The following is a 27,287-nucleotide window of genomic DNA, read 5'->3' on the forward strand; positions in this document are numbered from 1 at the left end:
TTTTTGGAGTAATTAGACTCTAGCAAATGAGGGCAATCTAAATCTGGATGTAAGCTCTCCAATATGCTTTTTAATATGTAGGAAGACTTATACGTAACACACACGCGTACTTTATTTGTAATACGATGCAAATTCCTCTCCTCCTCAGCAAGGTCAGCGGTCAGAGTCATGTGCCTCGGAGAGTAACCTTTTTACCTTTTACCTTGAATTCACTTGGTCAGGTCCAATGATTTGGCTTTGTTCAGTAAAAATAAATCTCTAGCACCATCTATTGGACAATATTGTGCAAAACAGTTAGAAATACACACCTGCACTGATTTTCCAGCTAAATTAAAGGGGCATACCTCTTATTTTCAGCCTGAATCTGAAAAAGAGGAATATGGGAACACTCGTTCCTCATTTCATTGCACTAGCAACATTTTCAGTTGATTAAACCAACAACTGGTCCGACATTGTCCCCATCACCGTCTCTGCTCCTGACAACTCAAACTGTAACCTGTAAAATGAGCAGGAAGAACAACTAAGCAGATATGGGCCATGTATCTCTTTCCACCAGTTCCTTGAGTCCAGCGTTGTTTTAAAAAAACAGCACCGCCTTAACCTGAGAGAATGTGCTGCAATGCCTGCTCACAGTAAACCTAAAATTGAAAGCCACAAGTCTGTGCAGTTAAAGTGTAAAGCAGGAAGATCATGTTTGGATCCAGGGATACTTTTCTGTTCATTGGTCGTTGAACAAGCGACCCATTTACGGGTGTTCAGCACGGGTGTACGAGGCCCTAAATTACCTTTCTAATTCACCTCACTGGCTGAGTTTGCCTCGGCCGAACCTACAAATCAAGTGGTGTATGGTCTGGGTCCGTCCTCCTAAGCGCTTGATATTGAGACCCATTCTCTGGTCAAAGAGCGGCGTTGTGCTCTTGGTTATCCCTGGCGCAGTCATTGTGTCCAACAGCTGCAGGGATGACTGCACGGATGAGAATGCCAGAGGTACTGGCAGCCTAAAATGGCACCACTCACTGCGGCGTGAGTCCTCCAAATGACTTTGTTACGCATGAAGCCAATTGTTTACTGACACTACATCCTTGTTAGCGCACATCATTTGTCTGTTTCAACAGACCCCATCCTTGTCACACCTCTACTATAAGAGTCCATCTGGGTTCGAGACGGTGTGCCAAGCGCGTGATGTCAGCAACCGTCACAAGGGATCAAAGTTATGTGACCTGCGATAAAGGTCACATATCCGCGGCATGACGACAGCCTGCTGAGTGTATCGGTGGCGCTGACCGTCCGAATCACTCCACTTGAAGAGATAGCTCAGAGGAGCTATGGTCTGAGAATGCAGGAAACAAGTGTCAACACCAGAAGTCAAGTCTGCCATGTGTGAGAGGGAACTGTTGAAAGACTGAACACAGATATTTGTAAAGGGAAAAAATATATTTAAATACACGTCAGTTTTAATATATGTGGCGGCACTTGAAGAGATGTTACATTTCAGTTGTCTTGCATCGTCCACAGAGTAATAAAGGGTTGATTCCGCCCATTTACAATCAGTAACATTTTTCAGCTCCATGTTTAGACCCTGCATGTAGACCGTGAGCAGTCCCCTAAAACCCTGAGGATTTCACTTGCCAGATCATAATGGGCTCTACTGCTCCCAACACTTGGGCAATCTTTTTCTTATCAACGTCCCGTACATCACACTGACTTGACAGATGGAGACAGCAGAGCTATACCATTGTATGGCAACACACTAGTTTTGGTTATGAAGTCAAGACCAAGTGCTAAACAATGTGTATCGTGTCATAAACAACATCATTATTTTTTAACTTTCAAAAATAATATTATCTAGTTCATTGGTTTGAAAAGTTATTAACCGTAGGTGTGTTAGGTGATAAAGTATGTAAACCAGAGACTTTCAAAATTAGTTCATATGTCATGCACTGGCTTATAAAAAAAGAAGAAAGAAAAAGAAATACATTTTAGTTAAATTCGAGATTTTAAAGATTTAAAAACTTACTTTAAAAATCTGAGGAGGAAGTAACAAATTATTTTTGATTTAACTACTGAGATACACCAATATCTCTAGACTTCAGCTCTCCTGAACGAAGTAAGAAAATGTACTTGTGACCACGTGTCACTGATTAACTGGAAAGGTGACAAGAGAAATATTTTCATAATTTACATACTGTATTCGCAGTGCAGATTTATCAAACAGCAGTCGACTTGACTTCATATTTCTGTCCATTCTATAGACCCCTGCGCCAGATAAATCATTTACTAATTCTGGTGTGACATCAGTTTGAACCTATTTATGGGTCATCGTGGCTCACGACACAAGGAGCCCCAGCAGGTGGGCTCTCCTTTCTCTCCGCAAGGTTTAACTCGGGATATCTGTTGAGCAGTGTGATCCAGCGCAGAGCTCAGCCTCCCCCTCTATCTTTAGTGAATGGAGAGCCTAACTTTATCTGGCCCACTGTCATCGAAGCTGCCGGTATTTTTAGCTGGTGGCTTGCAGTGGCAGCAGCTGTGAAAGCATTTAATGCCGCCCGCCCCCCCATTCCAACTCTCTCTCTCTCTCTCACACTCTTTAGGCTGTTGAACAATGACGGTATCAGGGCTGACGCATAAACCGAGCACTTGACTGAAGGACTGTGGTCCTTCTCCCTCTCTGCCACCTGCGACGTAACACCGAAACGACGAGACGCTATCAAGACATGATACCTGTGACTATGGGCCTCCACTTGTGAATGGAAGATCACATTTTTCTTTGACTCTCAGTGATCAGGAGGTGTCAGATGTGAGACAAACAACAAACCAAACCTGAGAGACAAGGAACAGGAACTTACGGAGCTTCATGTCTGTGCTACAGAACCGATATCCTCCACTTCTTTGAGTCACAGAAGAATTCAAAGAAGAAATTGGGACATAACTTTTTAGTAAACATCACAACGGTGACACTATGCTCTAAAGAGATTGACTGATTGCAGCGGTAAGTTTATCCTCCAACAGTTCTTTGATAAAAGTTGGGCCATTTCCTGTCTCACCGTGCACGTCTCTGTTGACACTGCTTCCACACATTCAGGATGTAAGAAGAATAAGCAGAACAATTAACATTCACGTGGCAAAGAGTAGCTGCGTCTGTTTCATGCCTTTAAGACTTAAGAAATATCTGACACGCTATAGACAAAGATCTATTTTCAAAACTGGACATGAGCACATGCCTGTATGATCCATGCTGTTTAGAGGATGTGATCCTGTTTAGAGGAAGATCACGACAACAGGGCAACAATCCAGAAACAAGGACAATCCATCAGCTGAAACACACACATTTATGGGACAGTTTCGATTGTGCATTCAGGTGTGTCACTGCAAACCCTGTTTGCTGTGTGACACATGGTCTCCGTTCGGTGTCTTTTTTTGGACAGACTACTTTATAAATACTCTCTTCAATGACTTACAGCACCAGCTGTGAGACAACTGAGAGTGGTTTGCGTTTACTAAAAAGCCACTTAACTAAACTGTTAAACCTGTTTACATCGGTTCAGCTTTACTGACTTTTGAAAACCTGGAATAATTCAGTCCAACCTTCTTTCATTTGAATCATTTTTGTCGGATTCCTTTACATTTTAAAGTACAGTCCAGAAATGTCTTTAAAAGATATCTCACAATCATCTGACCCGTTAAAACCTTGGAAGTAGTAAAACTCGAAAAACACCACGACGTAGGAAAAGGATTTAGGTTGTTTTGTGTTCCACAAAATCCACAAATATAAAGATTCTGCTTTGCGTTGATTGCTCTCTGAAACCTATATTTTCTTTGTCTCACAGCTCCTTCACCGTAGATAAGAGGATCTTTTTATACTTTTCTAAGCTGACAGAGAAACTGACTTATCATGGATATTTTTGGAGGTGCTCCCCGTGTTCTGGGCTACCCACGCCCTGTGGTGGCACAGTGCCACGCCGACGCCACACTGAGGTGCCAAATCGGCGGAGACCCTCGTCCCGATGTGATCTGGGAGCGTAAAAATGTCCAGATCTCGTCGGAGGGACGCTACAAGCTCTCGGAGGAGGGGAAAGCTTTCCTGCTGACCATTACAGGAGTGACGCAGCAGGATGCTGGCCAGTACATATGCAAGGCTAGAAATAGCGTAGGTGAAACATATGCAGCAGCTTCGCTCAAGGTAGAAGGCGAGGCACAAACACAGGAAGGGGGGCAGAGACAATTAGGGGTCAATTGCATTAAGCAGCCAATGAAAGAAAATGGAGAATTCGAAGGACACCTGAACGGCAAAGTGCAAAATGATGAACACAGGAAAGAAAATGGAGCGAAGGTAAATGGAAAACACAAATACAATGGCAAGTTTAGTGGAAAAAAAGAAGAGGCCGAGCTGATATCTGATGATAAGCCGCGGTTCCTCATCAAGCCGCTCTCTCTGCGTGTGGACAGGGGAGAAGACGCTGCTTTCTCCTGCAAAATCTGGGGCACTCCCTTGCCAGAGGTGACGTGGGAGAAGGACGGGAAGAAGCTGAACGACATCTTCGAAAGTTCTCACTTCAGCGTGAGCATCCAGGACGGCGGCTGGTTCCAGCTCAAGGTCTACAGGACGCGCATGCCGGACAAAGGTGTCTACACCTGCAAGGCCGTCAACTGCAACGGCGGGGCTTTGGCTGGCGCCATTCTCCTCGTGGAGCCCGTGCCAGAGCGAGAGGACGGTAAAATGTCCTCAAACGGCCACACCAACGGTCAGTGTTCGCCGAAGCATAGGGGCGGGCGACTCGGTTTGTTGAGGGTTAAGGAGGAGCCCCGAATCAGCTCGTCTGCAGTCAAGAAGTTTGCCGTGGCAGAGGGGAAGCACGCCAAGTTTCGCTGCTTCGTGACGGGGAAGCCCAAACCCGAGATCGTCTGGAAGAAAAACGGGGTTCCCCTGGAGCCCGGGAGGCGTCACCTGATATTTGAAGACAGAGAGGGCTACTACACGCTGAAGGTTCTGTACTGTAAGGAGCAGGACACGGGGCTGTACGTTTGTGCGGCGTCAAACACTCTCGGAAACACCCTCAGTGCCGTTCACCTCTCCGTCAAAGGTAAGGAGACTCGACACCGGACTTGCATAAAATCACCCTTTTTACTTTCTCACACAGATTCGTGTACATGCCATCACTGTTGAATTTATATACACTCACCGGCCACTTTATTAGGTACACCTGTTCAATTGCCTGTTAACACAAATAGCTAATCAGCCAATCACATGGATGCAATTCAATGCATTTAGGCATGTAGAGGTGGTCAAGACAACTTGCTGAAGTTCAAACCGAGCATCAGAATGGGGAAGAAAGGGGATTTAAGTGACTTTGAACGTGGTATGGTTGTTGGTGCCAGACGGGCTGGTCTGAGTATTTCAGAAACTGTTGATCTACTGGGATTTCCACGCACAATCATCTCTAGGGTTTACAGAGAATGGTCTGAAAAAGGGAAAATATCCAGTGAGCGGCAGTTGTGTAGACGAAAATGCCTTGTTGATGTGAGAGGTCAGAGGAGAATGGGCAGAATGGTTTGAGATGATAGAAAGGCAACAGTAACTCAAATAACCATTCGTTACAACCAAGGAATGCAGAATATCATCTCTGAACGCACAACACGTCTAACCTTGAAGAAGATGGGCTACAGCAGCAGAAGACCACACCGGGTGCCACTCCTGTCAGCTAAGGAACAGGAAACTGAGACTACAGTTCGCACAGGCTCACCAAAATTGGACAATAGAAGATTGGAAAAACGTTGCCTGGTCTGACGAGTCTCGATTTCAGCTGCGACATTGGGATGGCAGGGTCAGAATTTGGCGTTAACAACATGTAAGCATGGATCCATCCTGCCTTGTATCAACGGTTCAGGCTGGAGGTGGTGGTGTAATGGTGTGGGGGATATTTTCTTGGCACACTTTGGGCCCCTTAGTACAAATTGAGCATCGTTTAAATGCCACAGCCTACCTGAGTATTGTTGCTGACCATGTCCATCCCTTTATGACCATAGTGTACCCATCTTCTGATGGCTACTTCCAGCAGGATAATGCACCATGTGACAAAGCTCATATCATCTCAAACTGGTTTCTTGAACATGAGAATGATTTCACTGTACTCCAATGGCCTCCACAGTCACCAGATCTCAATCCAATAGAGCACCTTTGGGATGTGGTGGAACGGGAGACTGTGTGATGCTATCATGTCTATATGGACCAAAATCTCTGAGGAATGTTTCCAACACCTTGTTGAAAGTATGCCATGAAGAATTAAGGCAGTTCTGAAGGCAAAAGGGGGTCCAACCTTTTACTAGCAAGGTGAACCTAATAAAGTGGCCGGTGAGTGTATGTCAGTGTTCGAAATTCAAACAGATTTATGAATGGATAGAAACCAATGCCAAATAATTACCAATTTGCGGCAGGGAATCATCTAAAAATGTAACAGCAAAGGCATTTCAAGAGATTCTGCACCGGTATCACTCATCATCACAATTTAACCTTTTAAAGTAACAACTAATGGTCCAAATGAATTGGCCATTGTGTCACGAATGCTCATCACCAACCACACAGATAAAAAACTATGAGCTGCCCTTTTTTGTCGAGGCTAATTGCTTTGGTTGAAATGTCTGCCGTCACCCCTTCAAGTAGTTAATTGTTTTGTCCTGATCCCTTCGTAATGGGCAGATAATTCTCAGGGTCACGTAGCTTTTCTTTCGCACTGCCCTGCTCTGTTCCAGCTGCCTCTATCAGACCGGTCCTATTAGTCTCCGGGTCAACATGTCACTTAGTTTATATCGAGCTGACAGACGCACTGCACAGACTGAGGATTGCCTCAAAAGAATTTAGTGGTGGCATGAAAATTGAAGGGAAACAAAGAAGTCTGGCATGAAATTGACAAATATTAACAACTTGGACTATTACCTAACTTTGCCATGGTAAGACAGTCTGACGATACCACAACAGCTAAAATTAAGTAAATAAACTTAATTAATCACTTGAATATACTATTAAATATATTATTTCTGTTGTTGGTTTTTCATAATCTAACAAATCTTTGCCCATGGATATAATATTTAACATATGTTTCAAATATTTTTTTATACTACTGACTACACAGTAAACTGAGTTTATAACAAAATCCTTCCTCATTTTCGTTAAATCGAAGATGTTGCTTTAAATACCGTTTACCTCGTTCTTCAGGCCCAGCTGTTCGGTTCAGGCGTCCACTGAAAGACGTGGAGGTGAGGGAGCGGGACATCGCTGTGCTGGAGTGCGAGATGCCCGAGGAGTCGGTCCCGGCCGCCTGGTACCTGGAGGACCAGAGGCTCGTGCCCAGCAGCAAATATGGGATGGAGCAGAAGGGAACCAAGCGAAGGCTCACGATCCATGACGTCGGCACGGACGACGACGGAGTGTATCTGTGTGAGATGCCCGACGGAGGAAAGAGCATCGCGGAGCTGTCAGTTAAAGGTAGGATGAGTCGAATGTGGCAGTACTGTATCTAATATTAGAATAAAGTTTTGTATGTATGTTGTACAATTCAAATTCAAATAGGGAAAATGTCTTCTACTCACAGGCGCTATTGTTCGGAAGCTCCCCCGGAAGCTGGAGGTCCTCGAGGGCGAGAACGCAGTGTTCTGCGTGGAGGTGGAGGATGACGAGCTGGATGTCCACTGGTTCAAGGATGGTCTGAAGCTGCACGAGACACACCAGACGATCCTCAAGTCTTTCGGCAAAACACACATTCTGGTCTTTGTCAACGTGGCCTATCAGGACTCGGGGGTGGTGACCTTTGTCACAGGGAGATCCAAGACCTCGTCACGTCTCAAGGTCAAAGGTACCTTCACAGAAGGAGACACCAATTACTTTACTTGTTTCATGTTTTTTGGGGACTGATGAGCATTTTATTCTTTCCGGTAAATGCATAGTATCTATTATAAATACTGTAAAAATAAAAATTGTTTTAGTTCTTTGGATGTCAAACTTCGAGTTTTAGTTCTTATAATTTGGGAATTGTTGAAAGCTAAAGGAACAAAGAAGATGATTGGCCATGATGATTCACACATTTTTCATCCTGCTCTTCTCTGTCCTTCAGCCTCGAGGCATTGCCCCCCTATCTGCCCCGTGGGAGTCACAATGGATGCAGATCGACCCAACAGTGCCCTCCTCACCTGGGTCCCCTCCCCCAACAGCCCCACCTCCAGCCGCTCCATCTTCGTGCTGGAGAGGCAAGAGGTGGGCTCGCAGGAGTGGCTGAAGTGTCATACCTCGGAGACCGCCACCTCGGCCGAGGTCGGTGGCGACAGCGTGCCGTGTGAGGGGGACTACCGCTTCCGGGTGTGCTGTATCAACAAGTACGGGCGAAGTGGCCACGTGGAGTTCCCCAAAGCCGTCCATCTGGGTGAGACAATGATGTGTTATTTTTGTAGAATTTTTTTTAATACAATTTGTTGGTAAGTGAAATCAGCATGAACATTGTGACATGCAAAACTCAGAATGTGCAACTGTTCGAAACAAAGAGTTCTTGTTAACTTATAGTTCTGTTCCTCCCTCTCCTATTGTTCGTAGTTCCTGGGCCCAAAATTCACAGTCGCCTCCAGGGCTGTGAGCTTGTGGAGGGAGAAGATGCTCACTTCTCAATCGAACTGTCCGCCTCAATGGTCGGAACCTGGTTCCTGAACAGCGCCCAGCTGCAGCACGGCGGACGGTACCTGATACAACAGTTGCAGACACAGCACTCGCTGGTTATCCGCGACACTTGCACCACAGAGGATACGGCCGAGGTCACGTTCATAGCCAACGGAGTGCGTGATTCTGCCGTGCTCAAAGTTAAACGTAGGTGTTACAATCTGTAAATCTTGCTACATTTAGTGCATGATAGAAGAAGAGTTTTGGGAGTTTATTGGATTTTTTTTTTCTTGCAGCTGCTGTGGTCAAATTCAGCCCTGTGTCAGAATTGGACAGCAATAAGAGGGTTGAGACGGGTGATGCCATTGTTCTCTACTGTGAAGTCTCCCACCCCTGTGCGAAAGTGTCCTGGTTCAAAGATGGCGAGGAGATCAAGATGACAGATGGCCTGAACATCCAATCAGATGGGAACATGAGGAGGATAGTGATCCAGTCCGCTGATGTGTGTCACTCTGGTGTTTACACATGTGAGACATCAGGGGACCGCATCAAATTCAACGTGGGCGTTGCGGGTAAAACTACATTTGAATAACAGGTTTATCTTTCACTACCTTGTGTTTCAGCGGTTGACGTACCTCCCTCCCTGCTCCTGTCGTTTCAGGTCCTGCTGTGGAGTTTAGTCCCGTCCCAGAGGAGGAGCTCCATAAGAGCAGCATGGAGCTGGACCCCGTGGTGCTGCTCTGCCACGTCTCCAGGGACGATGCTGAAGTCGTGTGGTAAGGAGGTGGAGGTCCTGTTAGGAGGTCCTGTTAGAGACATGAATCTGAAATATTTCAAATTCTGTTTTGAGTTCTTTTTAGCATGATCTTTAAATTCAGAGGCTTCCACAACAGGGATCAATACATTTGTCATTGCAGGCCAACATGCTTAACAGTAATAACTGGAAAGTATGACTAAATTTACAGTATCTACTCTTCACCCTCTCCCTTCAAATTTGCGCATCCCAGGTATAAGGATGGCTGCGAGATCCGGCCCAGTGATAAGGTCACTCTGCAGGAGGAGGGAACGGTGCGGAGGTTAATAATCCGCTCTGCAGAAATCGCAGATGCTGGCAGCTACACCTGCCAGGCGGGAAACAACCGCATGGAGTTCGATGTCAATGTCAGAGGTACAGGAACATTTCTGACAAAACATTGGCAACATTACAAACATGAAATGACCAAAAACTATGCCACTCTACAAAAACACAGAGCCTCTGGTGACGATTGTTGAACCCAAGGATGACGCGGTGATGGAAAGCTACGTGTCTGAGGAGATTCGCCTGCAGTGTGAATTGTCACGCACCAGCGGAAAGGTGCAGTGGTTCAAGGATGGCCAGGAGGTAGAGGAGAGCGACAATATCCAGCTGATATCTGAGGGTCCTTACAGGAGACTGACCGTCCCCTGCGGGACAGAGGAGGATGGCGGAGAGTATGTCTGCAAAACGGACGGAGATTCTGTTTTCTTTCAGCTCACTGTCACAGGTTTGTTTGTACTCACTTCTGGCTCATCTATATTTCTATTAGAAAGTATTAAGGCGACACAAGAAAATGCATTATGATCAAATAGAAGGTTTTTCTTCTTCCCATTCAGAACCACCAGTGCGAATCGTTTCTCCGAGTCAAGCAGAGCTGGAACTGAGTCATTTGGCCTCTGAGAGGCTGGAGCTCAGCTGCGAGATCTCCCAGGCAGATGCTCCCGTTCGCTGGTACAGGGACGGCCTCGAGGTAGACAAGGGTCCCAATTTGATCCTTGAGGTAGATGGGGCCAAACACAGGCTAGTTATTCCCGTGACCACTGTGGATGACACCGGGGAGTACATATGTGACACTGAAGATGACTCTGTGGCGTTCCTTGTCACTGTTACAGGTAAGAATGAGGATGTAAATAATTTCAATAGCATTTCTTAAATTTATGTCTCTTTTGTTTTTTGATGACTAAAACCCTTCTTTCCATTTAGAGGCACCGGTGACGTGTACTCGTCCGAAGGACACGCCCGACAAACTGGAGAGCTTTGCGGGCAAACCGATTGTGATGGAGATTGAGGTGTCCCGGCCGAATGCAGGAGTCAAGTGGTGGCTGAATGGCAGAGAAATAGAGGAGAGCATCGACATCACAATCGCAGAGGATGGGCTCGTCCGTCGACTGACCATCCACAATCCCACCCCCAAGGATTCTGGAAAATACACCTGCGACGCTGCCGATGATAAAATTGAATTCCAGGTCAAAGTGTCAGGTAAGAGGCAAAGGTTGGCCTAGGAGATGATTTGTAGCGCATCATTTGTCATCAACTGTCTCTATGTAATAACTCTGCTTCCTCAGAGGCTCCGGTAAAGATCTTAAGGAAGTCAGAGATGAAGACAAATATGAAAACCCTCCTTTCCGATGACATTGTGCTGGAGTGTGAACTCTCCAGAGCCAGTGCCGTCGCCAAGTGGTACAAGGACGGCTGTCGCATTGAGGGTGATGAAAGGTTCTGTGAAGAGGAAGAATGTTCTTTCCGCTCGCTGGTAATCCTCAACGCTGAACTCAGAGACTCGGGAGAGTACTTCCTGGATGTTGGAGATGACAGTATCACCTTCCAGGTTACAGTAGAAGGTAAAATCCGTTTAGTTGATTTTATTATTGGAAGGAAACAAAAAATTCTGACACAAGCCTTCCTCCTCTTTTGGCCCTCAGAGCCTCCGGTGACCATTGTCGGGAATTCAATCGACCCCGACTACCAGGAGATGGTGTCAGGTGACGACCTGATACTGGCCTGTGAGGTGTCCCGTGCCAGTGCCCCCGTCCAGTGGTACTTCAATGACAAACCGCTCACCAGCGACCCGCGCACCTACATCGAGAGCTATGGGACCCTGAGGAAAATTATCATCACAAATGTCCAGCCCTCGGATTCCGGGAAGTACATTTGCGACGCCGTGGACGACAGGATGATCAGTGTGATCAGGATTCAAGGTACAGATGCAGGGTCTGGGTCTCAAGTCTCTAGAGAAAAAGGAAAGTTGCCACATATTTGCTTCTGTTTTGTTTTACACTAAAGAGCCCCCGGTAGTGTTCTTGAACAAGGAGGACGACATTGTGGTGACGGGTTACGAGGCAGAGAGCGTGACCTTGACGAGTTATGTGTCCAAGGACAGCGCGCTTGTGCGTTGGCTGAAAGACTGGACGCCTGTTGAAGGTGAACGCTTCCGAGCGCTCATGGAGGGCCACAAACGCATGCTCACCATTGAGCCTCTGAGGCGCTCTGATGCTGGCGAGTACACGTGTGATGTCAACACAGACCAGATTCCCTTCAGCCTGCTGGTCAAAGGTCAAAATTTCAGTTTCAAATTGTCATTTGATAACATTATACACGACTTCAGTGAGAAATGAAAAGCCATAACAACTACGTTTTGGGGTTTTTTTGCATCGCAGAAATGAGAATCAAGTTTGTGAAGCCTCTCCGGGATACCGTGGCCCATGCTGACGGCATGGTGACCCTTCGCTGCGAAGTGTGCAAGCCAAAAGCGGATGTCCAGTGGCTGCAGAATGGTGCGGAAGTGGTCCCAGGCAGGAGGTTCTCCATTCGGGCTGACGGAGTGGAGCGGAGCTTGACCATCCACCGGTTGACCAGAGAAGATGCTGGGGAGTACACCTGCGAGTCCCGGGACGACCAGACTGTGGCATCGCTGAGAGTCGAGAGTGAGTATGTCCGGACTAAACATTTTCCATATTTGCTTATGTAAGGTTGCAACATTAACTTTTCTAACATCTCTTCAGTGCCTCGAGTGGTGGAGTTCCTCACAGAGCTCCACAACACCACCGTGCTCGAAGGAGAAGACGCCACTTTCAAGTGCGTGGTTTCCCCGGAGGACGTCCAGCTGGTCTGGTTCATGGACAACGAGGCGATCTCCTTGGGTGACCGTTTCCAGGCAACGCAGAACGGCCTTTGCCACACCTTGGTGATCAAGAAGTGCCAGGTGCTGGACTGCTCCAAGATTTCCGCAGAGGCCGAGGGGAATACGAGCAAAGCCAGCCTCAAAGTTCAGGGTGAGATGATTGAATGAGCATACTGTATTGCTAGAACAGTTACAGTTCGTTTTAACCTTTCTCTTTTCTGTCCCTCGTCATTGTGTTCAGAGGCTCAGGTTATGTTTACGCGGAAAAAAATGGAGGCTGTCATGGCAGAGGAGTTTGGAGAGGCTACCTTGGAAACAGAGATCAGCCTGGAGACAGGCGAGGTTCAGTGGATGAGGCAGGGGGTGGTGATCCAAGCCGGACCCCGACACACGCTCGGCCAGAGCGGCTGCAAGCGCAGTCTGACCATCTGCAACCTGAATCTGTCAGACAGGGGGACCTACCGCTGTGAGACCCTGCATGACCGCACACAGGTCAAGCTCAACGTAGAACGTAAGTGGAACGTTGCTGAATGTTTAAATTTGACTAGGGTTACAGTTATTACATAAAACAGACAAAAGCAACAAATCCTCACATTTGAGGAAATAGAGCGATCTGACGCAGATGCCAGTTGTTTTCCGCAACTGAAGAACAATACATATTGTAGGTGCCATTCTGTTCTACAACAGTCTGCTGAATGACACCATGGAGCGACTGTATGTGTTGTATTTGTAATGTGATGAACTGAGCCGGGTCTATATTTAAACCACCTTTTGTTGCCCTTGAAACATAATATTCTTTCAGTGTACAATGGAAGGCAGCATGGTTATATTCAAAATTCAGAAATGAGATTCAAATTTTTGCCAAAGATGCATCCTTCAAATTTTGGGGGGGAATTATTCTCCAATATAGGGATCCTGACCACCCTCATTTCTTCTCCCGCACAGCCCGTAAAATCTCCATCCGTAAGGGCCTGACGGACCAGGAAACCCTCGAACGGGAGACGGCCTCCTTCGAGGTGGAGCTCTCGCACACGGACGTGGAGGGGATCTGGCAGAAGGACGGCATTCGCGTGAAACCGAACAACCAGTGGCGTGTGAGCACCAATGGGCTAGTCCACGGCCTCACCCTGTCCAACCTCACCCTGGAGGACACGGGCACCATCGTCTTCTCCGCTGAAGGGGTGCGCTCCTCCGCCAGGCTCACCATCAAAGGTAACGACCGACTGCGGAGCTCAGGGGGATTAGCTAATGATATATAAAAATGGCTCTCAAACACATTGGGATGTTTTTCGAAACATAATGGTGCTGAGAAGGAAACCAATGAATGAAACTAACTTAGTCACAATGGTATAAAGTCATTATTCGTTTTTTAAATATAAAGCAAAGCAAATAACCAAAATTAATTGCTTTGTGACGTGTTCAAAATTGACTTTGGACATGTCAACGTTGAGTTGATTCACTCGACTTATTTAGTTGATTGAACACATTCACAGAGACGCCGGTGTCTATCTTGAGAACACTGGCTGACGTCCGTGTGGAGGAGGAACTGCCTGCCACTCTGGAGTGTGAATTCTCCCGACAGAATGTTGAAGTCAGATGGCTCAAGGTAAGACCAACCAATAAATCCAAGAGATTCAAGATATTTGATTGCAATTTGCAACAGGTTTTTGGCTAACAAGGAATACCTTTTTTCCTTTTTCTACTGTGTATCAGAGCGGGGCAGAGCTGAAGCCAGGGAAGAACTGTCGGATCTACTCCATGGGTCGCAAGCGTTTCTGTCAGATCCTGCAGTGCTCCCGGGCCGACTCCGGCACCTACACATGCGACGCAGGGGAAATTAAGACTTCCTGTTCCCTGGGGGTGTATGGTAAATGTCTGAACAGGAATTGTCATAAAACAACACAATCTTCATATGAACATTTCCCTGAAAATCTTCACTTCAATGAGATTTTACATGTCTTGGCTCTCGTAAGTGTCATGATGAACTTTGCAGCCAGTGGTGCGCCTGAAGCTGAGCATGTCCTATGCCTCCATCTAGTGGCTTTAAAGAGAACATTCCCAATTTAATTTACTAAATTAAGATAAATCAACTATAATTCACTCGATGTAAATCTCTTAACCAACCTCGCAGAGCACGCGTTGGAGATAGTGCAGGACCTGGAGGATCTGTACATCCAGGAGGACCAGAACGCCGTGTTCATGTGCGAGGTGTCTCTGGAGGACGTGGCGGGAGAGTGGCACAAGGACGGCCACAAGATCCGGCCCACCAGCACCATCAAGATCCGCACCGAAGGTCAGAAAAAAAGGAACCAGCTCGTTATGGATGAGACACACAAACACAAACTACAAATTTGCCATCCTAGAAAACTGTTAGGAGTCTCTTATAGGTTCGTCTCGACCATTGAGGCAATGTTTAGGGAAGTAAACTGAAGGATTCAACTCAACTCAAATTTGTTTTCATTTAGAATCCAGTGGAATAACGTTCACAAACAGTACATTTCCGCATTAACTTCCGCAGCATGTGCAAGCTAATTACGTTTGTCAACCATCATCTAGTGGCCAGAAATGGAACTGCAGGAGAGTGCAAAGACAGAGAGAAAAATAAAATAAAAACTAATACTAATGGCCGACAAGAGTAAAATAAAACATTCATGTTGCCTGAAAAGCTTCAACTAGCTTGAAAATAACGTTCGTTGTTGTTGTTGTTGTTGTTCTTCTTCTTCTTCTTTAGGGCCCAAACACTTTCTGTTGATGTGTAATGTGAAACCAGAAGATGTGGGGGAAATCCGGTTTGTGGCCAGAGATATTGAATCCACAGCTTACCTTGAGGTCGAAGGTAAGATCGTTTGTTTTATTTATTTATTAATTTTAATCTATAATATGTACGTTTACTTGTTTTATTCGACTTAATAAAAATGATAAAATAAAATGTCCGCCGCCCCTCTCTCCAGAGCTTCCGGTTTCCATCGTCAAACCGCTGCGGGACCGGACCGCGCTGGAGAAGCACCGCGTGATCCTCGAGTGCACCGTGTCGTCGCCTCGCTGCGACGCCACCTGGTATAAGGGCCGCGACGAGCTGGTCCCCTCCGACCGAGTGGAGATAGCAGTCGACGGCTGCTGCCACAAGCTGGTGATCCAGCAGGTGTCGGTGGAGGACGAGGGCATCTACAGCATCGAGGTCGGGGGGCACACATCCGAGGCCAGGCTGATGGTGGAAGGTGAGGTGGAGGGCTCAGGAGGACGAAATATGGAATCTGTCTGTTTTTATGAATACTATTAATGTGACTTCTCTAGGTTTTAAGTTTTGTGGCTTTTATAAAACTTTCTTAGACATTTTCTTCATGCCATGGTCATAACGCTTCCTTCCCTTCGTGCTGCTGCAGCCCAGGCCCTTGTGATGGTCAAAGAGCTGGAGGACGTGGAGGTGACCGAGCCAGAGTCGGCGTCCTTCCAGTGCGAGGTGTCAGTCGCCATAGGCAAGCCCCCCGTTTGGACTCTGAACGGGGAGACCCTTCACCCGGGCCCCTCCGTCCGGCTGGAAACCCACGGGACTGTCCACAAGCTCACCCTGAGGAACACCGGGGTGGACACGAGCGGGACGATCAAGTTCACCATGGGCAAGGCCAAGAGCAGCGCCACGCTCCGAGTTGTGGCAGAGTAGAAGAAGAAGACGAAGAAAGACAAAAGCAGGTGACACTGCCAGAAGGTGAAGAAACTGACTGCAAAAATGGGAAATACTCATATGACCCCTTGAACTTTTTAAAATCCATTTCCTGTGATTGGATGGCCTGCACTTTTCTCATCTTGAGTTCATTTCAAATTGAGCGTATTCGGTGGAGCTGGTACTGGACTAAGCATTTTAAACCAGAGGCGTGTTTCTTCAGTCCAGTTTTTGTAGATTGTATACATTTTAGTTTACTTCATTGTATTCTGATGAAAAGCCCCCAAAATAAAATATAATATAACAGTGGTCCCACCAAGTAAAACACTTTTTAAAATGTTTCCTGACTCAGGAAGACGCCATTTAATGTAAAGAAATAATTCAAAGGTAGCACTGTCCATATTAGTCACACACGTTTAATTTTTACGTAATTCAAATTATGAATTAACTTTTTCTTGCCACCGAAACTTTCAATAATCATATTTTTCTAGATATTACAACAGTTTATCATTTTATGACAATTAAAAACAGGAGGACATTTTTTTTTTTAAATGTATGTTGAAATTGTGGTATGTATTGGACACAAAAACAGTGACTCATGTTCAGCTTTGTATCAAAATGCTTTACTGATTAAACTTAAAATCCAAAATGTTTTTTAAAAATTAACACGTGAGTCAGTTACACGAGATCATGAGAATATAAAACTCTTGAAATGCATACAGATCACAGCAAAAGTGCAAATGTGCTCAAGGACCAATGTCGCAATAAATAAGAATATTTACATCCTCACAGTTTCAAACTTCAAATGCACGCACGCACACGCACACACACACACACACACACACACACACACTTTGAGGTTCAGTTGCTGGGCTGTAACTGTGTCACACAACAACAAATGGAGAGAAAATAAAAGTGTAAGTTAAAATCCCAGCAGCGTGGTGTTACTGGTCATACTGGTGCAGGAGGCTCAGCTGTAGGTCACTTGTGAAGAGACAGTGGTTTTAAAAGTCTAGTGGTTGGTTTTAAAGCTGCACTCATAAAGGCTTGAGGCTTCACTTTGTAATTCAGGCTGACGCGGTAAGTGTATTCACATCTACACCTGTCCCAGGAGAGTTCAAAAACCGCAGGGAGCTGCATGAAACTGCCCCACCGACTTTGTTCCATGAAACCATCCTCTCCTCTGGGAAACTTGCTCGGAAAAACAGTTGCTGCTAATGAACCTATCGCACTTCGATCCGACGTTTCCAGTTAACCGAGGCCCAACCTGAGAGATTAGACCCTGGGGGGATCACAGCACGGCGCAGGCACCAGAGCGTGGCCCTCTGGCTCCGGAGGGCAGAGATTTCTGCTGCAATCCGCTTCTGTTCATGCCTAGGTCGCTGCTCCCCCCGGCGGCGGCAGGGGATGGAGGCTCTCCACGGATGCCCACATCCCCGCTGAGAGTGCCCTCCGCTGGGGTGTGGTCCCTGTCGTTAGCCTGCTTCGACCTGGAGAAGGACAGCCTTCTGAAGATGGATAGCTGAGAAGAGGACAGAAGAAGTAAATATGCTGCATGGCAGATGATATAAAAAGTGCCCATACCATACGGAGATTCTGAAATAACTCAAGGAATAAGGTTATAGCTGTTTTGCCTATTTGTGTATTGACTGAAATGTCATCAAATAATTTGTTGCCATGGAAGCTGCAATTACACTGTCATTAATGTACTGAACATTTACATTGTTGTGTAGAGTACTCATTGGGGATGTGTGCGTTATGTGAGCCGCACAGAAAGACATTAACACCTTTTTGTTGGAGCCTGATTGGCTCTTTGAGTTGCCGTCTGCCGTCACATTGGTTGGTTCGGTGCCCGTCTTTTCCTCACCAGTCATTTTAGACGCCTCAGTGCTTTGAGCTGCTGTTGAGAAAAAAATTATTCAAAGGGGAAACAGACACCAGACCTGTCCTCGTTACGGAAACGGTACAAGAATTAAGTCACCTTTCTGTGCTCCGTCAGGCGCCGATTCCTCCTTGAGCTCTTCAGGCTTCTGGAAAGATCAGATGTTACAAGTCAGTGGCGACAGAAATAACGAATCAACATCATATAAATCGTCTCTGTGGACCTACAGGACTCTGAGTCTCCTCCGCTGTTTTCTCCGTCAAATCCTCCAAACTTTGTGAGGACGGCTCTTCCATTTCGGCTGACGTATAGTTTTCCTCTTCTTCTACTTCCACCTCTTCATCGTCAACGTTGTTGTCATCGTCCTCATCTTCTTCCTCGTCTTCTTCTTCCACCTCAACTTTGCTCCCCGTTTGATCAAACCCTTTTATAAAATCCTAACAAAAAAACGAGAGAATTAAAGACGCGTCTTCTTTAAATTCTACACGACGATACAAGTCAGAATCATTTTCGAGAGGAACTGAGTGAGCAATGAATTCTACAGGTGGAGACAAGGAGCTGGGCCGCTACGTACACAAGGGCTGAGCTCCGGACTGCAGCAAAGGAATGATGGGATGGGATTACAGTTGGGATTATATACACAGAGACAAAGACGGGGGCAGGAAGAAGAGAACAAGCCCCACCTGCTCCTGAAACTGAGGAAAAGCGGCGGACGTCGCATTTGTCGAATAGCGGATCGACAGAATAGTTCAAACTACAACTTATTATTATTTCTTGACACTGATTGTGAAGCAGGAAAAAGTTGCAACACTCTGGTTAATGCATCTCCACAATTAGGATTTGGTCACAAAGAGGGATTTTGGCCTTTTGTCAGACAAAACAAAACATCAACATGGACTCAGGGAACATGTGAGAGACATTTAAAATTTTTATTCTATTATGTTTTGTTCTATTATTACTATCAACGCATTAAACAACATTCTGGGAGATCAGCTTAAAATGAACTCACATTTCTAATGCACTTATTAGTTTAGTTTTTCAAGACTTGATTTTCTTTTCCTTTTTGTTGTTCTTGGTGGAGTTCTCAATGGTTGTATCAGGGCTATGGAGTCACATTTTATTTGGAAAAGTTGTAATATTTTTTAGTCCATAGTCCTCATGAAAACTCATGAAAAAACACACAAAAACAACATGAACCATAAATGAAACAGATATTTATTACCGGAGACAGAAATGAATGAAAAAGAGAGATGAAAAGAGAAAGCAAGTAATGTATGTAAATATGTAAACCTTTTACTTTGCCAACGATTAAGTCACAGTGTCCCTCGCATCAGACTGAACCAAAGTGAACGAATTGTAATAGAAAAATGTCATATGTAAACAAAAAAATAAGCATCCAAACAAATAAGCTAACAAAGCCTTTACAGAAAAATAACTGACGGGTTGATCAATAATAAAATGATCAATAACGCACATGATCAGTGTTATTTCAGGTGGAGGTACTGAGGCAGAACTTCGCCCCAAAGCTCCTCAGACTCCCCCGCTGCATGACCTCTGACCCCTGACCTCGGTTTACTTGTAGATTTTGCACTTTGTCTTTTGACTTTTTTGACCTCTTCTTCTTCCTCCTCCTCCTCCTCCTCCTCCTCCTCCTCCTCCTCCTCCTCTTCACCCTCTTCATCTTGCTCTCCCTCACTCTCTTCCTCCTCTTCTTCATTATCTTCCATTTCATCTTCCTCACTTTCTTCCTCCTCCTTCATCTCCTCTCCTTCCTCCTCCTCCTCCTCTTCCACTACCTCATCCTCACTCTCTTTTTCTTCTTCTTCCTCTTCCTCAGCACCATCTTCCTCGTCTTCTTCATCCTCCTCCTCTTCTTCACTCTGTTTTTCTTCATCCGTCTCTTTGTCAGCACTCTCATCCTCTGCTTCTTCTTCCTCCTCCTCCTCCTGCTCTTCATTTTCACTCTCCTCCTCTTCCTCTTCCTCCTCATTCTCTTCTTCACTTTCCTCATTTTCGTCATCACTCTCCCCTTCCTCCTCAGTGCTACTCTCCTTTTTCCACTCGTCCTCTCCCTCACTCATGCTCTCAACATCACTCTCTTCTCTGTCCTCTGAAGACTTTAAAGATTCACTCTCATCCTCCTCTTCCTCGCCCTCGCTTTCCAAATCCCCCTCTTCTTCTTCTTCTTCTTCTTCTTCTTCTTCTTCTTCTTCTTCTTCAGCTTCCTCCTCCTCATTTTCGGTCAAACCTCCTTTGCTTTCTGTTTCATGACTTGACCCTTCCTCGCCTTCCTCCTCCTCCTCTTGATCATCACCTCCTTTGCTCTCTTTCTCTTCAGTCTCATCTTCACTTTCGCTCCCTGCTGTCCTGCTTGCATCCTCTTCCTCCTCCTCCTCCTCCTCTTCCTCAGCAGCACTCTCGTCTTCCTCCTCATCTAAGCTAGTTTCTGACTTAACTTCCATCTTCAGAGTGTCGCTGTCTTTGTCATTTTCTTCCTCTGCTGCGATTTTATCAACACTCTCTTCCTCCTCTTCTTCTTCTTCCTCCTCGCTTACTTCTGCACTCATTCTCTGACCCCTCTCATCTTCTTCAACCTCCACCTCCTCCTCCTCCTGCTTGACTGTTGCAGAGCTTGTCTGCTCCTCACTGCCATCCGTACGTCCATCCTGACTCATTGCCTTCTTCTCCTCCCGACTCGTCCTCGCTTCAGGACTCTCAGACGCAGGTATGATACTGATGCTGACTGCAGATTTGTTGCTCAGGTCAGCAGATCCGGGCTCATCACTTCTTGATTTCCTCACGCCGTCTTTCAGGACGCCACTGCTCTCAGACGGGGACGTCGTCGGCGAGCTGAAACAGCTTCTGGACACCACCTCTTTCATTAACACCGCTCCGGCAGCAAGCGAGGCAGTCGCGGAAAGCAGGCCAATCTCATCTAACGGCTCTTTGTGACTTTTTTTTGCGAGCTTGGACTGTTTCTTTGACTGAGCCTCTTTTTTGTTTTTCTCGTTCTTAGATTTTTTGGATAAATCCAAGTCCTCTTTAGATTCTGAGTCTCTGTTCACCTCAGAAACCAGTCGAGAGCTTCCCGTACTTTCCTCATCCAGGGCGTCACTCAGGTGAAAGCCAGGCGAGTCCTTGTGAGCACGTGTACCTGGCGAACCAACTCCAGCATATTGACTTTGCACGACAATCGGTTTGCTTTTAAACGCTTGGGGCTGCACTTGCTTAACTTTGGCCACCGCAGCTTCAGAGCCAACACCTGAAGATGTGTTTTTGTTTTCGGGACTTTGTTTGGAGCGTGGCACCTGCTTCTTGCCAACCTCTATCAGCTGGCCTTCACCCTGACCTGGCCTGGGACAGTGCTTGGATGCCTTCCCGATGTCCCCTACACTCTGAGGTTTGTTTTTACTTGGTCTCCTCTCCAGCTTGCCCGTGGCCATGATCAGATTCTCTTTGTTCTGGCCGGTCCTCTTCTGTCTCTGTCGAGCGCTGCGGCTCAACGGGACCTCGGCGGGCAACGCCTGGCAAGCGGAGACAGTGTCCCCCCTACGAGGTGGGGAAGACGAAGGGAAGCTACTCTGCTTTGAGAGCTTTCTCTCCTTTGTTTGGCTCTCTTTCTTTCCTACAATGGTCTTACCATGCTTACCCTTCATCTTTTTGCCCAGCATGAGAAAGCGAAAAAAAGGATGAAAAAAAGAGCCATGCATTAGAGAGGGAAAGAGACATGTAGATAACTCAAGAGAGAGGGAAAAAGCAGACATTTATGACAAAGTATTGGCAAGAAAAAAAAACGAATGAGAGGAGCCTGACCAGTATATTGGATAAGCACGTGGACGATTTCTATGCAAGCACAAGAACAGAGAAGTACTGAAATCAAGAGGTCAAGATGTGTTTTTTCTGATACATAGATCAATTAATAAAGTGGTTTCATTCATTAATCATTATTTTTTTATTTACAAATTCATATAGATAGTATATATTTAATTTAAAATATCTTATAATTTCCGAACCTTTTAGTACATATTATGTTTTGTACAACTATTATTTGAAGGCTAAAATGTTTCAACTGTTAATTTTTTGCTTTGTATTGATATCACATGACTTAATTGATGAACTCTGTGCTGTGATAAGATTCCAGAAACAACCACAGCTCAGCCTGATGGAGTAAAAACAAGCTAAAAACGCTTGTGGAATATATATTTCATTTTAAATCTCACAAGTCTTTAATTGCCAAATGAAAAGGACCCTTTAAAATTGCTTCTATCCCGTTAATTTTAGAGAATGAATATTGGACAAATGAGTGTGTGACAGAAAAAGTTTGTGCGTTACCTTCTTAACTGGAGACAGAGTGAGAGATTTATCACTGGGGTCCATCCTTATCACGTGTGTCTATCAGGAGAAAAAGAAATGAGCAGAAATTACTGATGATGATCCCCTCGCCGTTCACTGAGACATCAGAAAGTCCATTTAACATTTCGGCTGCTGGTAATCGTCTCATTTCTCACCATGTTGAGGAAGTCCGTGGTTTCTCCCAGGCCTTTAACGCTGTCGGTGTCGGTCAGGCTCTCCACAACGCTGTCGGTCTCGCCCCCTGCCTGCGCTGACAAGACAGAAAAGAAAGCACACCATGTTAGTCCAATCAGGTCCAACTCTGCCTGGTTTGATGCTGCAACAAACCACAGAACATTCTGATCCCAGGACATCAAATATAAAAATCAAAGCCTTAAAAAAACGTGAGACTCAGGATCAGAAGGAGGAGTTGAGCTAGGTACCCTGGTGGTTGGACTCTGCGCTACTGTGTCGGTGAGTGCCGTTGCGCAGCTTTCTGTGGGTCAGCTCAGGTGGAGGCAGCCTGGGCGGGATGGTCTGGCTGGAGATGGGCAGCAGCGGGTGAAGGAAGCCAGGTGTCATGGCGGGCAGAGTGCGGAACATGACACCGAACTTATCTGGAGATCGCTCCTGTGGGGGAAACATTTGTCAGCTGGGGTGATAAAATTAATGAAATGAGAGACGAGTACAACATTAGCAGTAATTTTGGAATCATAACTTGTTTATTGATGGATGAATCCTACCCTCTCTCTCCTGCGAACCCGGGCAGAGAGGCTCCTCTGCAGGGTGGAGGAGTCGGCCGTGAGCCCCAGCAGCTCCACACACGGCCTCTCCAGGTAATCTTCCATCACGTCCTCCTCCTCCAGAGTCACGACGTCACAGCTCTGCTCCCTCACCCGAGCCAACACCACCATGTGACAGCCCCCACACACAGCCTGGACACGGAAAAAACATGCGGGTCACAATTTGTAGGACTTCAAAGCAAAAAACGTGCTCATGTGAAACACCTACTGCCTGAACATTGTACTTAAGGAAGCGTGGACACAGAGTTGGTTTGAACTGGTTGGCAAAGTTCTCCTCCCCCAGGCCCAGTTTACCGTGTCTGCCATCTCCAAATGTGTAGAGCAAACCACCATCTGAAATAAACACAACAGAAGCCTTCATGAGAACATCAATAATAAAGTGAGTGGTGAAACAGAAGCTCCAGTGCATGATAAAATCCGGCAGCATTTACCAGTGATGAGAGCGGTGTGGTTCTCTCCACAGGCCACCTGACAGACCCTTCCCTTCTTGAAGTGTTCGACCTGACGCGGCAGCCGGGACTCGAAAATAAACGTCCCGTGACCGAGCTGTCCGAACTGGCCGAGGCCAAACGTGTACACGCTGTCCTCTGGGAGAGATGGAAGAAACAGACACACAATCTGTGTTATCATTTTAGCTACAACTGTCTGGAGCCGCACGTTCAATGCAGATCGACCCGTGTTGTCGGCGTCCATCTCCCGCTTGTGGTGTTACCTGTAAGTGCCACAGTGTGCCCGCCCCCGCAGGCCACCTGTGTCACCGGCTCCTTGATGCTCTTCACCAGCTGAGGGACTCGGTGTCTGGGCAGCTGGCCGGTGCCCACACCCAGTTTGCCACTGTCCCGCTCACCAAACGTGTAGAGAGCTCCGTCAACTGAGACACAAGGGGAAATACTTTTTACACAACTAAAACTTTAACACCCATTCATCCGTTGCTGAAACGTCACCTGAGGCATGACGCCCTTGACCTTACATCTGCTCACCTGTCACTAAGGCAGAGTGGTAGTATCCGCAGGACACCCAGCCGATTGGCTGGGTCACGCTGACTTCCTGCGGCGAGGAGGCGTGACTCTCCTTCCCCAAACCGATCTGACCCTCGGCGTTGTCACCCCACATGAACAGTTTACCACTTTCTGTGACGGGGGAGAAGAGCCAGTCGGAAAACATAAAAAGAGAATTCAAATTTAAAATTTTCAATTACATTGCAGAATAAAAGCAACTGACATCTCACATGACATGTCTGTGAGGCAGTGTCTGAGTCGCACCTGTGAGAGCAGCGGAGGTGTTTGACCCGGCAGCGAGCATTTTGATTGGTCCGTGCGAATCAAGGAAATCAACTCGCTGAAATGCCGTCCTCTCCTCACAGTCGCCGAGCCCCAGCTGACCCTCGCTGTTGCCACCAGAGGCGTACACTTTACCCTGAGCTGCAGAGGAAACGCAAAAGAATTTTTTTGTATGAGATGGTAAAGTTTCAAATAGTTTTTCATCTTTAACTGAATCAAAATACACATCAGAGTCACTGACCAGTGCAGATGAGAGTGTGGTTTCTTCCACAGGCCACGAGCTGAACTTTCTCAGACTTCAGGGCTGAAATAATATGAACGATACTTCAATAAACAGATCTACATTTATCTTTAATAAGCCATGAATGCAAAAACACTTTTAGGTTTGATCTTGAGAGGTGACGCCTCCTTTACTCCGTATTATTTCATGTTACTAGTAGTGTATGAAAATGTCTCCATCTCCCTCTGCCTCTCTCTCTGGCTCTAGATTAGGGCAGATTATGGAACCCCCCCCCCCCCGGATTGGGATTACATCTCTGTCTGGGTTTCCCCATTCTACAGAAATCTTTTATCCCGCATGTCATGTAAAGTGTTTTCTCACTGTTAAAAAGATTATATTTTAGCAACTACAAAAAATGTAATCTTTAAAATGACACCAAAAATTGTTTCCTGTCCTGGCTGAGGGAGGCATCTCATCCTCTGAGCGACTCCCTCTTCACTTCTCTTGAAGGAGGCTAGAGGCAGCTGTCAGTGGCAACACCTACACACAACGCTCACTCTTTTTTCAGACTAAAATAAGGAAGAGAGCGCGATTCTAAGACCCACCTTTGACACATGTAGGCTTGTTCACCGTCAGTTTGGATCCCAGACCGAGTTGGCCCCAGTTGTTGCTGCCAAACATGAAGAGTTTTCCATTTTCTGTGGGGATGCAGATACGGGACAATACACCACATCAGTATATGGTTAGCTATTTCCTTTTAATTGGTTTCACAATAAACAAAAGAGCACAAGCCATCGTGGAGAAAAACAACTAATAACAAGCATTAGGTCTTGCATGCATGGTTGATTAAACCTGTCGAGGTAAAACTCAAATACTGCAAAGGTTAAAAAAAAGTCTCTTACCTGTTATTAAGGCGGTGTGTTCATCCCCACAAGCTATTTTCAACGGAACGTCGTTTTTCAGCCAGAACTTACTTGGGATGTTGTCGGCAAATTTACTCTTTCCAAATGTAAACACTGCACCCGATTCTGTGAAAAAAAGAAGAAGAAAAGACAACAAGGTGAATAGGAAAATTTTTCTCGGGTTCCGACTAATGATTAATTAACTATTGATCTATCAATCAATTCATCACATTTCCATAAAACATCAGAAAATTGTGAAAAAATGTTCATTACCATCGGAGATCCCAAGTTGACACATTGAAATATCTTTTTTATTCCGATGAACAGTCCAAAATAAATAGTCAACTATTTAGGCGTTGGCAGTTTTGCTAAAAAAAATTACTTTAAACAATACAATTGTTGCGAATAAATCTTTTCAGTTAATTGACTGACTAATCGATTCAGAGCTCAAATCATTTGTTAAACGCAAAATGACAAATATCTGGGAAGTCCTTCGCAAAGGCAGATAGGGATCTTATAGATGTTTTCTTTTAGAGCTTCTAAAGCTAATGTTATGGTAAAATACTTAATCGTATGCTTTGTGATATGAGAGAATAAAACACAAACACAACATTATCTCTTCATATTATTAGAATCAGTATTACAGTAACATGGGGTTTTAAAGAAGACGTATTAATATTTAATCACAGAGCACGTTTCAAATGGAACTTTTTAAGAACTTCACGATGGAGGACGAGGGACAGGAATAAACATAGAGAGCAAGTATACAACATAACGTTCAACCCCGTGGTGAGGTATTAAAAAATTTAGTACATAGACAATATGCAGATTCAAGTGGAGAAAGTGAATTGTTTTTCGGTTAGCCAGCCAAAGCTAAAGCAGAAGCTAACAAGAACCACCTGGACCGTCAACTAGCTGAGTGACGGCGGCGAAGTAACGTTTCGCATTGTACGCGGTTAGTTCGGAGCCTGGAGGAGTCTCGGGTAATGAGGCGAGTGTTGTTTCCGACCTGGTATCTCGTCCTCGGTCTCCCCCGCCATCTCTGCTCCACTTTAATCCGCTTTGCGTGCGGGTGCCCCTTCTTGCTTGTTTTCGACTCGGACAACCCGGATATAAACAAAACGTCTCCTAGGTGACGACGCTGCTGGCAACGTGACCCTTAAAGAGACAAATGCCTGTTTTCATGATTTATGATTTGAAGGATTCAGCTGTTTGCACTTTTTTTGCCTACTGCTGATTTTACAGTCTTCCCTCCACTACATACACACGCATATTAAAAAGGAACTCCTGGAACCGGAGTGGAGTCGTTTTCATATTTTACATTCCCTGTTATTTTCATTAGATCCGCGTCTAAACCTTGATCTGTCTCATTTGAGGTTGAGAGCTCATTCAGGAAAGATGTTTCACAGAGTTGATCTAATCAAAATCACCAAAGACGACGATGCAGTGGAAAGCGCAAGGCATTGAATGTCTGCCCACTACGCATGTCACTACAGGCGTTGTCAGGGACAACAAACTTTTTTTTTTTAGACACAGGAATGTCAAACCTCACTCATTTATGAATTTATTGACATCAAACCACCTCTCATTTGTCTGGGACATCCTCTCACAACTTTCACAGCTGGTAGTTTTTTTGAAAGGCCTTAGCAAAA

General features: G+C 45.7%; 2 protein-coding genes across 2 annotated transcripts; one reads left to right on the forward strand and one right to left on the reverse strand.

Moving 5' to 3' along the window:
- Positions 1-2,564: 2,564 nt before the first annotated feature.
- obsl1a (obscurin like cytoskeletal adaptor 1a) lies at positions 2,565-17,149 on the forward strand. The gene is made up of 25 exons (XM_035629857.2): positions 2,565-2,989; positions 3,828-5,081; positions 7,211-7,480; positions 7,587-7,847; positions 8,106-8,411; positions 8,579-8,845; positions 8,935-9,210; positions 9,300-9,414; positions 9,646-9,806; positions 9,889-10,161; positions 10,271-10,546; positions 10,638-10,913; positions 11,000-11,275; positions 11,357-11,632; positions 11,718-11,987; positions 12,092-12,358; positions 12,437-12,706; positions 12,797-13,066; positions 13,501-13,767; positions 14,049-14,161; positions 14,269-14,422; positions 14,687-14,848; positions 15,287-15,391; positions 15,507-15,773; positions 15,939-17,149. The coding sequence occupies exons 2-25, from the start codon at positions 3,893-3,895 to the stop codon at positions 16,214-16,216; spliced, it is 6,645 nt and encodes a 2,214-aa protein (XP_035485750.2). The 5' UTR covers positions 2,565-2,989; positions 3,828-3,892; the 3' UTR covers positions 16,217-17,149.
- A 2,143-nt stretch (positions 17,150-19,292) lies between these two features.
- Positions 19,293-26,799, reverse strand: LOC118307921 (X-linked retinitis pigmentosa GTPase regulator-like). The gene is made up of 14 exons (XM_035629976.2): positions 26,645-26,799; positions 25,636-25,761; positions 25,339-25,431; positions 24,755-24,817; positions 24,496-24,654; positions 24,214-24,363; positions 23,946-24,104; positions 23,665-23,820; positions 23,442-23,566; positions 23,174-23,365; positions 22,874-23,060; positions 22,607-22,701; positions 22,431-22,490; positions 19,293-21,754 (listed from the first exon to the last, which is right to left on the reverse strand). Exons 1-14 carry the CDS (start codon positions 26,673-26,675, stop codon positions 19,583-19,585), a joined length of 3,768 nt encoding a protein of 1,255 aa, XP_035485869.2. The 5' UTR covers positions 26,676-26,799; the 3' UTR covers positions 19,293-19,582.
- Positions 26,800-27,287: the final 488 nt, after the last annotated feature.

The sequence above is a fragment of the Scophthalmus maximus genome, chromosome 1 (genome assembly GCF_022379125.1).
Source record: "Scophthalmus maximus strain ysfricsl-2021 chromosome 1, ASM2237912v1, whole genome shotgun sequence".
Lineage (NCBI taxonomy): Eukaryota > Metazoa > Chordata > Actinopteri > Pleuronectiformes > Scophthalmidae > Scophthalmus > Scophthalmus maximus.